The sequence below is a fragment of the Rhamphochromis longiceps genome, linkage group LG3 (genome assembly GCF_057381845.1).
Source record: "Rhamphochromis longiceps isolate RC_006_pf linkage group LG3, R_longiceps_female_GT1.1, whole genome shotgun sequence".
NCBI lineage: Eukaryota > Metazoa > Chordata > Actinopteri > Cichliformes > Cichlidae > Rhamphochromis > Rhamphochromis longiceps.
In genome coordinates this window covers 22,579,274-22,590,996 of record NC_140559.1, presented here as the reverse complement: position 1 = coordinate 22,590,996, position 11,723 = coordinate 22,579,274, and the positions used below count along the sequence as shown (strand labels likewise).

General features: G+C 39.0%; 1 protein-coding gene and 2 long non-coding RNA genes across 3 annotated transcripts in view; 2 read left to right on the top strand and 1 right to left on the bottom strand.

Annotated features, from left to right (window-relative positions):
* Nucleotides 1-11,723, top strand: part of LOC146673448 (uncharacterized) — an 83,620-nt gene that overhangs the window by 35,947 nt on the left and 35,950 nt on the right. The window lies entirely within an intron of this gene.
* Nucleotides 186-2,243, bottom strand: LOC146673452 (lysozyme C-like). The gene is made up of 4 exons (XM_085402054.1): nt 1,999-2,243; nt 846-1,004; nt 540-615; nt 186-461 (listed from the first exon to the last, which is right to left on the bottom strand). Exons 1-4 carry the CDS (start codon nt 2,126-2,128, stop codon nt 395-397), a joined length of 432 nt encoding a protein of 143 aa, XP_085258180.1. The 5' UTR covers nt 2,129-2,243; the 3' UTR covers nt 186-394.
* LOC146673451 (uncharacterized) lies at nt 5,085-10,294 on the top strand. The gene is made up of 3 exons (XR_014910523.1): nt 5,085-5,501; nt 6,096-6,233; nt 10,135-10,294. It is a non-coding gene; the product is annotated as an uncharacterized LOC146673451 (long non-coding RNA).

The window sequence follows — 11,723 nt, the reverse complement described above, 5'->3', positions numbered from 1 at the left end:
GAGGACCCAAATACGCACAAGGGAAGGGTTGGGTAAGAATAGAAATACAAGCAATGGTGGATTTAGAGTTTTAAAAAAAATACAGCTGAACAAACAAAACACGTTGTTTGGGCTGAAATAGATCCCAGAGTTCTGGAAAGTTTCTTGTCTGTTTTTACTTAAGAAAAGGTCTAATCAAGGACACAAAGCATTCCATATTTACTGATTTATTTAGAACACATGAGACCACATTTTCTTAATTTTTTAAATGAGGAATGAAAAACATTGAAAGATTAGAGATTTTAACTGATTTTTAATCATTTGGGTCACCCAATATGTTTTCTTTTAAAAGTAGAAACAGAGGAGGATGGAGACAATTTACTATGTCGATGACACCCTTCTGTTTATGTGTTGATTAAAGACGACATCCGGACAAATAGGGCCTGAGATCCTGGCCCTGACAGCGAGTGCGCCAGGCAACCCTAAAACCAGATTCAAAGGTCAGTCCAATGAACACAGAACTATCAGTGCATCCCAATCACATAATGATCTGTTCTTACCAGGCTGTGATGCCTTGTTCCCTAACGATACGTTTGGCACAATTGATCGCAGAGGTGACATCATCTGTCAAAAGCACTGTGGCCGAAGGGGGAAAGAAAAAAGTTAACACTGTGGAATAATAAGGACAACATCTGGGAAAAGTGAGTGAAAGTGCTTTTATCAAAAACACTTATCCATACACAAAATCAATATTGCAGGTTGAGAAAAGAAAGTAAATAAATCAGTTTTAGAATAAATCAGTATAAATGTATTAAGCCACTGAAGATGATTTACTGCTGAAGACTTAACCTCAGATCATCACTGACCATCGCAGTCAATGTTGCATCCATTTGCTGAACGAATGCGGCGGTCATTGCACCACCAGCGGCTATTTATCTGAAAGATGCCGAAGTCAGTGGATCCATCAGTGTTACGATTTGTTGCCTTTGTGTTATAGTTTGACTCATGTTTGGTCAGGCAAACCCCTGCAGACAGAACAGAAGAGATGGAAATGCAGATTGCCTGAAAGATAAAGGACAAGAGTCCTTTGCACATCCTCAACTAACTACTTCTCACATGCTGACACTTTGTTGGAGTCCCTTCTCGTCATATTTTAACCCTCTGATTTCTTAGGGTCATCTGTGATTAACCCTAATCACAGACAATCAGAGTATGTAATTTTTTATTTTAATCATATTGCTAATTGACATGCATCAAAAATGATTCATTGGTTCAGATCACATAGATGTCAAAAGCAAGAACAAAACACCTTCACCCCAACTCACTGACTCGCTTACTCTGGAATCTTTTGCACACCATGCAAGTGAGCTGTAACACAGACTGCAAGTTTACAGAGTGGAATATTTTGTAATAAAGAAACCTTCCTCTGTCTTGGCTCTACCTGAGCTGTGAGATACGTCTATAACGCCGACGTTAACTCTAAAAAGCAGTGGGATAAAAAGTTGCATCATGATGGTTAGTGGAGGAAAGATTTGTAAGAAGTATTTAAGAATTGATGAAGCTGATCAGAAAGATGACTTTATGCTCTCTGTTTCTATCTCACATTCAATCACTTTTGCTCATGAAACCATGTACAACCTTTTGCTCTGATCATTTAATAAATAAACAAACTTGGATTGCAAAACAGAGACATTTCTCTTCAGGGTCTTACCAAAAACTCAGAAATTGTTACTGTTATATTTTCTTTCAACCTGACTTCATGACAATCAGCACCATACATGACATTAATTGATAGTTCATTGAACTCTTACTGATGCCAGAGAACCACTCAGGGAAAAAGCTACGGTAGCTTTGTTCTGATATATAATCTCCAGTTACTTGTGCCAAATATCCATATAAATGGGTAGAGATGAACCTACTCCTGACTCTTATCCCAGTCACTTCAATGGTGAACTGCTTATTTTGGTGACCATCCAGGGTTGATCACCTTAGATTGTTTAAGTAAAAGGCTGTACTCACAGTTAGCCAGGCTGACACCACCATAGCCATCCATCCCGTTTGCCTTCAGCTTACGGGCCCAGTCACAGCGCTCAAAGACTTTAGCACTGGCCACAGTTATCAAAAGCAAGAAAACAAACACACTCCTCATGATGATGTCTGTGCTGTTTCACAGTTGCTGCTGAATCTCCTTATTGCTGAAATAGCTCAGCTGAAAAAGCTGTGACTGTCTGGGTTCAGATCAGAGGATCCAAATGTGCAATAAATGATGGGTTACGTGAAAAAGCTGGGTTCATGATTACACAATCCAGAGAGACAAATAAAACACACTGAACGGGATGAAATGTATTCCAAAGTTCAGGAAAGTTAACAAACAATAAATAAAACCCAATGATGGCACTGAGCCCAAAGAAACACTAAATGGAAAAGTCCAAATTACTCATATTTGAGATGCTGCTCCACGGGGCGCACTACTGGCAGCTCATTGTGACAGCAAGAATAGGAAAGGGGTTTGTAAGGTGTAGCAGAATTCTAACAATAATGGCCAGGTATTACATGCTTTTCATTAGAAAAATGATGCCATGGGCCACTTTAAAATCAACATGTGATGTTATAAAATTGTCAGTCTGTGACTCCGTGTTTATGTTTAGTTTATTAGTATTCTGTGGTTTTGGTTACCTTGGGTGTTTGTACTCTTCTGTTCATGGTTCATGTTCCCATGTTCTGAGTCCCCCAGTCTGTGTTAAGTTGGTGTGTTATGTCATTACGTGTATGTGTTTCCTCTTTTACTTTGAAGGTCCGTGTCTGTTCTCAGTGTGTTCAATTTACTTTTCCCCTGTCTCGTCAGGTCAGATTACTCCCAGCTGTGCCCTCCTTTTGTGTCTCATCCCCTCGTTATCCTTCTGTGTATTTTAACCTCGTGTCAGCCTCTGTTAGTTGCTGGTTCGTCTGCGTTATTCCCCGCCGTCATTCTGTGTTTATTCCTCCGGCTTCCTGGTCATTCTCACTGCAAGGTACCCTCGTTCGTGTTCTGGCTTTGTGTTTAGTTTTAGTTTTCCCAGTTTAGAGTTTTTACTGTTCTGTTTCTCACCACCCTTTTTTGTTGTACTTCACCTGTTGTTAATAAAGCTCACCCTCCAATTAAGCAGTCTGCATCTTGGGTCCGTTATTAATCCACACGGCCTGCCTCGGCACCCCGTGACAAAAATAAAAAAAATGATAAAAACAGGCTCACAGAAAAGGTGACTCATGGAATAAGAGGCCAACAGGGTTTGTGCTTGAGCACCACCTGGGGTCTGTCTGTGCATGTGCCAGCCCACTTTGCTCCTTGAGGTGATGGTCAACTTGTAATGCTGGCACACTTTGCAAGCAAAATCAAAAAAAGTTGTTAGACTCCAACTGCAACAAAACTACATCCTTGGGGGAAAAAAAAGATGAATCTAGGACTATTGAGGATAGATAGGTGCATAGTTTATACTTTATGTATTTGGTTTTGGGGTTTAGTGTAAATTTCTAGTAGTAAAGTATAAGCATGGTAAAGATGACCACTCACAGTTGGTATTCTCATTAAAAATGAAAATCAGTGTTTGATTAGTAATCAGTTTTAGATTGCGTTAGCTTTGTTCCTATTTTTGTTAATGTGTGTTATGCCACAAAATGAGCTATATCACTTATGTTTTGGTCTTACATGGTATGACCATGTATCAACTGTTTTATATTGTTTCTATAATTTCTAATATGTAATTAGATTGGCATACATTAATGTATTTTAGTTTTTTTACTTATGTTTCAGCACAACTTCATGCCCAGCTAATTTAAGGAACTTGGAAAGAAAAGCGTCTGAACTTCTTTAAGTTTCTTGGAGACATTTCACCTCTCATCCGAGAAAGTCCCAGATTGAAGCCCTATCAGAGTGTCCCCAAACTTTGGTAAAGGCAGAGGATGACTGCAATCTTTACCTAAACCATATTAGGAAACAGATCCAGGTCAATGCCTCAGCCTCTGTATCACCTCTCTTTTGAGAGATTTACCATGTTTGCTACATTGTTGAGCTTTATGTCACTCATTTTACAGCATCCAGTTTGGGTTAGTTGAGATCTAGGACAGATGATATACGAATCATTTTGGGATGTTTTAAGGGTGAAATGTGCTGCAGGATCATTGAAACATTAATATTGTTTTCCCAGTTATAGCAAGTTCAAATTTATCTAAAAAAACAAACAAAACTGTTGATCAAAGTTCAGTTACCTAACACACGCAGAGACTGGGACAAAACATGTTTCAACATATTTGCTCAAATTGACCCGCACTTAAAATAAACAGCACACTGAATATGATAAACACAAAGTGGCTGCACTCAAATCTGCTGCACTTTCTGCTTAATGTGAATCCATTCTATCTGTGATAAGTATGGTTTATGTTAAAGCAACGGCTGGTCATAAAATCTCAACAGGCCTTTGAAGGCTGATGGGTAAAAAGAGGATGTTTCATGCCTTATATGACATTCCTCTTCCTGCATACAAAGATTCCTATGAGTGCCACATACTCTACTCTACTTTGCTAGACCCTCCCCTGCACAGTTCCCGCTGGTTTCCTCTTTGTGGAGCAAAGTGGGCGATAAACAAATGAGAGAAAATCCGATCAGCTGATCACTGATCAGTTTCATGATTTAATTAGCAGGGGGTGGGGAGAGGGGGGCATGAGAAGAAGAAGCACCTGCGATGTCAGGAAGTCAGTGACAGGTAAACCCACAGGAAGTTTTTCTGCCCTATCGGCTACAGGATGATGCGAACTGTTTCTACGAATATGTAACACGATCAACGATCGGAAGATAACAAGTTCCGTTAAACAAAATCAGTAACTGTGATTTAGGTTCAATACGAAAAGTTTGAGGAAAAATCTCAACGACGTGCTGTCACTGAAGGCATCACACAGTATTGACATGTTGTCATTTAAGTGTATTTGTTGGGGAGTAACGGAATACATGTACCGCCGTTACGTATTTAGAATACAAAATATGAGTAACTGTATTCCGTTACAGTTACCGTTTAAAAAGGTGGTATTCAGAATACAGTTACTTTGTTGAAATAAATGGATTACACTGCAGTACTTTCCTGTTTCATTTTGTCGCGGGTCAGGACTGTTTGGGTTTTGTTTGACAGCTACGTTCTGTTGTTCCAGGCGGCAGCGTTACGGTTGCCATGGTTACAGGGCGACGCTCTCTCTCTCTCTGCGACTGTGTGTTTCCTGGGTGAGAGAGCACCTTTTCGTTGTTGTTGTTGTGCTAAGCTAACAGGCAGAATGCTACAAGCATAGCTCTAAAGAATGTAGCATCATGGGCAGTGTAGTCCGTGTTGCAGGGAGAATGGACTGCCATACACGTTATGTGTCTGTGAGCGCGAGGAGGGAGAAAAAGGGGAGTGGAAAGGTACGAGTTGTCATCGAGGAAAAACGGGAGCTGGAAGCATGTAAATATAATAATAACCACTGCAGCCAAGAAGAGTGCCTGACGAGCCCAGTTGTAAGTAAGCTATTAAGACTCGACTGTACACCGTGTTCGTGTTTTCCTCCGAAAACAATAAGTTCCGTTGGAGCAGTCTTTCAAAGCCTCTCTCTGTCTCTCGCAAGAAAAGTTGACCCACACAACAAAGTAGAGCTATTTTTCGGCTATGAGCCGAAATTAGCCGTATTAGTCAGAGGTCCCTTTACTACAGTTCGGAGTCGCGGACCTTCAGTAATAGTAATAAATCACACAGCAATAGTATATTCACGTTGTTGTAAAAAGCATGATAATATATTAAGTAATCCAAAGTATTCAGAATACGTTACTGTCATTGAGTAACGTAACGGAATATGTTACAGAATACATTTTGGGGCATGTATTCTGTATTCTGTAATGGAATACATTTTAAAAGTAACCTTCCCAACACTTTTTATTATTGCCTGTGGCTTCCTGACTGACTTCAGCCACTCACAATGTTTGTTTTAACATTCAGTGAAGGCCTCACAGAGGTACCCATGTTCCCCTTTATGTCAGCTAATTTTGATGCTTTATAGTAAGTGTTGTTCACTTTGACCATTTGAAAGCTTTTTCTCTCTTCTTTGTTGCATTTAAATAGAGAACCCATTGCTTTCCCCAAAAACCATCCTGTCACAGGGGAAGAGGAGGAGGTTTTGACCTAAGTGACTGAACTGGTCAAATTGTCGATCTGACATCGAGAGGAGAATGAAGAACATCTCTCTTCTGTGGCTCCTCTGTAAGTACACTGTAATGATTATCTATGAAAACCTGTTGTTTCTTTATCACAAAACTTCCTGGTTGGTGTGGAATCACGGTTTTTTTCAAGGAGACCACAAAGAACAAAGAGGGTCAACAGGAGTAAGTGTAGAAAATCGGTGCAGATTATAGGTAAATGAGCTCATAGACATCTATGATATGAAAAGCTGCTACATTAAAAGTTAGAATCTTACTTAAGTATTAATAAAAATGTTTTATCATCTATAATGTAAATGTCATGCATTCTTCTCACTCATATCAACAATATTATTGAATTATAATTATTTATTTATGTGTGTATCATTATAATGTTGCTTGATGTTTGGAATAACCTATATGCTGCTGAGTAACTTTATTTACAATAAAATAAGATCATAAAGTAAGTAGTAAGTAAGCTTTACAATAAATTGCAAGGGGCACACATTGTCTAATCTAAACTACAATGGAGCCGAAGAAGAAAACTGAAAAACAAAGAAATATCTGATTGTATTATAAAGTGAGGACAATTTCAGTTAAGTGCTGTAAATGTACTGTCAGTATCACTGGTGATATTACAAGATTACCAGCACTCTAGCCCAGCACACATGTCTCTGTGTAGGACATGAGAAAAAAAAAGTTTCCTCCTCTCTCTGCTCATCAGTGCGTAACTCAACCAAATCCATGACATCTGTGTTCTCCACAGTCTGGTGGTTTTCTGTTTTCTCTGCTACATCTCACAGATGTAACATTTTCTACAGCTACTTTTAGTACCACTGATATTCATTTAGACTCTTTTTCTCCAATCGATCTTTCTGAGTTAACTTCAATAATTACTTGCTCCAGTTTCACATACTGCGCTGCAGTGGTTTGTATCACATCTATCTAATAGACTCCAATTTGTACATGTAAATGGAGAGACCTCTTCACACACTAAGGTCAATTATGGAGTTCCACAGGGTTCAGTGCTAGGACCAATTCTATTTACATTCTATGGAACATACATTCCCTTAAGCCAGGTGTGGGCAATTCCAGGCCCCGAGGGCCAGTGTCCTGTAAGTTTTAGATCTCACCTTGGGTCAACACACCTGAATCACATGATTAGTTCGTTACCAGGCCTCTGGAGAACTTCAGGACATGTTGAGGAGCTAATTAACCATTTAAATCAGCTGTGTTTGATCAAGGACATATCTAAAACCTGCAGGACACCGGCCCTAGGGGCCTGGAATTGCCCACCCCTGCCTTAGACCGTATCATTAGAAGACATAGCATAAATTTTCACTGCTATGAAGATGACACACAACTCTATCTGTCCATGAAGCCAGATAACACACACCATTAGTTAAACTGCAGGAATGTCTTAAAGACATAAAGACCTGGATGGCCGCTAACTTTCTGCTTCTTAATTCAGATAAAACTGAGGTTATTGTACTCGGCCCTGAAAATCTTAGAAATATGGTATCTAACCAGATTCTTACTCTGGATGGCATTACCTTGGCCTCCAGTAACGCTGTGAGGAACCTTGGAGTCATTTTTGACCAGGATATGTCCTTCAACGCACATATTAAACAAATATGTAAGACTGCTTTCTTCCATTTGCACAACATCTCTAAAGTTAGAAATATCCTGTCTCAGAGTGACGCTGAAAAACTAGTTCATGTATTTATTACTTCCAGGCTGGACTACTGTAATTCATTATTATCAGGATGTCCTAAAAACTCCCTGAAAAGCCTTCAGCTAATCCAAAATGCTGCAGCAAGAGTCCTGACAGGGACTAGAAAGAGAGCATATTTCTCCTGTTTTGGCTTCCCTTCATTGGCTTCCTGTTAAATCCAGAATTGAATTCAAAATCCTGCTCCTCACATACAAGGTCTTAAATAATCAGGCCCCATCTTATCTTAATGACCTTGTAGTACCATATCACCCTATTAGAGCACTTCGCTCTCGCTCTGCAGGCCTACTTGTTGTTCCTAGAGTATTTAAAAGTAGAATGGGAGGGAGAGCCTTCAGTTTTCAGGCCCCTCTTCTGTGGAACCAGCTTCCAGTTTGGATTCGGGAGACAGACACGATCTCTACTTTTAAGATTAGGCTTAAAACTTTCCTTTTTGCTAAAGCATATAGTTAGGGCTGGACCAGGTGACCCTGAATCCTCCCTTAGTTATGCTGCAATAGACGTAGGCTGCCGGGGATTGCCTTGATGCATTGAGTTTTTCCTTTCCAGTCACCTTTCTCACTCACTATGTGTTAACAGACCTCTCTGCATTGAATCATATCTGTTATTAACCTCTGTCTCTCTTCCACAGCATGTCTTTATCCTGTTTTCCTTCTCTCACCCCAACCGGTCGCAGCAGATGGGTTTCAAACATCAGAATAAAATTCTTCTGAGTTGATCCACAACCAGCTTTGTTCTTTTATCAGTATTACTCTGTATAAGCTGTGTTTGATAGAAATGTAATGATACAGGTCACAAATGACAGCATGTGTATCAGGTGAAAAACCACACTTACCGTTCTCTTACATCCCCGGTGTGTTCTTAAAGAAAATCACTTTAAGCTTTTAATTTCTTTTTCAGGTTTCCATTGTTTCTAATATAACATATAATTTGCTTTTCTTTTCTAATGTATTTATGAGAATATTTAAGTTAATGATTCAGTACAATGTTTCAATTTGACCTCATGGTGGCAGTGTTGTCACACTGGTAAGGTTACGACTGGAACAGACGAATCTAATAGTGAGCATTGAAGTAAATTTAGAGATTACAGTCTTCAAACCAGAAGTAGTTATCTCTGTTTTCATATGTCATGATCCTTAAAAATATAACCAATCATGAGAATAATGACAAAAAATAATGTAAGAATATAAATAAATGTATAAATAAAATATATACATAAATAAAAATCAATAAATAAAATATAGATGACAGACTGTTAATAATAAGAGCCTCCACAACAGTTATATTCAAAGGCAAAGGAAGGAAATAATTATTATTTATGTTTTTATTATTAACATTGTTGGCAGAACACTTTTCAAACCAAGAAGATCCTGTGTTTGAATCCACCACCTTTCAGTGCCTGCATGTTCCTGTGGGTACTTCAGATTCCTCCACCACAATCTGTCCAACACATCCAACTTATTCCATCTAAAGTGTTTGTTTGATGACCACAGTTTCTTTTTTAAATTTATGTTGACTCACTGCCAGCACAGAGAAAGGAAGTGAAAATTTAGTGGTTCCTCTTGGTTCCACCTCCTCTTTCTTTGGCTGTTCCATCACATGTTGTACTATCTTTAAATATCTTTTTGTTTTTGTCTGTTATTGAAATATAACTGTCAAACATTCACATTAGGCTGTTTGGTATATAGAACACTTTAACAAGGTGACCTCAGACACTTTTTGAAGAAATCTTTGTGTGGATTTTTTTCCATCCTGATGATCAGAAGAGTGTTTGAAGGTGTCAGAGATTCTTCAGAACAACAGTAAGTGTTTAAAATTAACGCCTTTCAGTCTTTTAGGTAATCTGACAGGTTGACTGAAGTCTGTGAGCTTCAGTCGATTAACACAAACATAAAAAAAAAAAATCACCTCAACCAAGTGGAATTGTACTCAGTTACTCGCCTCTACTCTGATTACAGTCATGTCTGTTTCTGCTATTCTTTGTCTCTCACTGTAAATATGTTTGTTTTGTTCTGTGGAGATCATTCAAGAACTGAACCTGTCCTGCTCTTTAATGATGACGCACTTTCTGATCTTCCTGCTGTCCAGCCTCGTCACTCTGATGTGACTTCATTCAGAGACTTTGAGAAGTGTTGAGTTTGGACGAGTGTCTGAAAGACAAAGTTTTATTTAATCCTTAAATTTAATTTCATGTAGTCAGATTTTAAAGTCAGGTTCTATTATTCTGTCACAGGAGATACCAAAGGTTCAGATTTTATGAAAATCAACGTGTCGGATGAAAATCAACGTGTGGGATGAAAATCAACGTGTCGGATCAGCAGACCTGGACAACATGGAAATGTCTGCTGTAACTGCATTGGCTTTGCTGTTTGTCGGTGTCTTCATGTTTGTCTCTGCAGGTGAGATTTATAAGGATGTTTTTATTAAGAGAAATAAACAACCAACCAGTGACCCCTGGGGAGTGGGATGGAGGGAAAAGGTGTGAGTCACTGAAAACGAGGGAAACAGGTGTTTTTTCAACCCTGCTAAATTGTCTCCAAAAGAAAACTCACTATGGTGGCTATTAAACCCTGGAGCTGGACCATAAACAGTCACTATGAGACCTCAATAAAAGACTCAACAACGATTGTTTCTAAAATATGTGGCCCATTGCACATGGTCAGTATTGCCCACATGCAAAAGACCCAAAACATTTTCGGACTTAAATTCATGAGACTATAATCAGTGTATTGATTGATATTGTTTATGTCTGGAGGTGTTCTGTCAGCAGTCAGAGGTGCAACGGGATCGTTTTCACCAGAAGACCAGCTGTGGCGTCACCTGGCATTTAAAAACCGTGTTGTTATGTTATGTTATGTTATGTTATGTTATGTTATGTTATGTTATGTTGCTGGCCACTTTATTAGAAACACCTGTTGAAAACGTTGAACTCTCCTTTTTCTTCAAGTGTAAAACACACATTTCAGTGCAGGTAAAACATCTTCATGTTCTCAGTTCTCAGTCCCAAATAAAATAAAATAACATTTTCAAGGATAAAAGACAAGCAGGAAAACACCAGCTTATTGCAGTCACACCTTTTGGTTATTTATCAAAAGAATTCACAAAATCAATTAGTCGTGTTAAGCTCAATTTTCAGCACCAAGGACATAGAGCAGCACCCTGAGTTTCAGCACCATTAAGTCCACAGACTGGGGAGCTGACTCAGAGGTTTCTCACACAGGAAACAGCAAACACTCACAAGCTTTAAAACAAAGTTAAAACCCTCTAAGATTTCTTCATAAATTGAACTCAGTTATTATTAACGATGATGTTCCACTCTCCTGCTGCTCAACCTGTTGTACCTAAGGGCTAAAACAGACAAACAAGAAGAGAAGAGGTATGGACAAGCCTGCACAGACTCTGGTAAATCGCAAGACTTGGGGTGTGTTTTTCTGGGGGTGGACATAGTAAGCAATGATCCAAACATCTTGATCTCAGGGTGGGAATTGTGTTGGATTTATTCACTCACACCTTGGTGGCTGAAATCAGTGTTTAAATGCAAGATCATATAAATGACATGTGCAGTGCATTATTAGTATTATTTTTTATCATTATTATCCATCCATACATCTTCTTCAGGTTATCTGGGTCCGGGTCGTGGGGGCAGCAGCCTAAGCAGAGAAGCTCAGGACTCTCTCTCCAGCCACCTCCTCGTTTAACTGACAGCACTTTAAAGTCTGAAGGATGTCTTGTTTTGCTGAATCCTGCTGTTGATGGGACAAATTGTTCGTGTGCAGTTTGGGAAATGAAAAATATGGTATTGTGCCATTTTAATCTTCGACA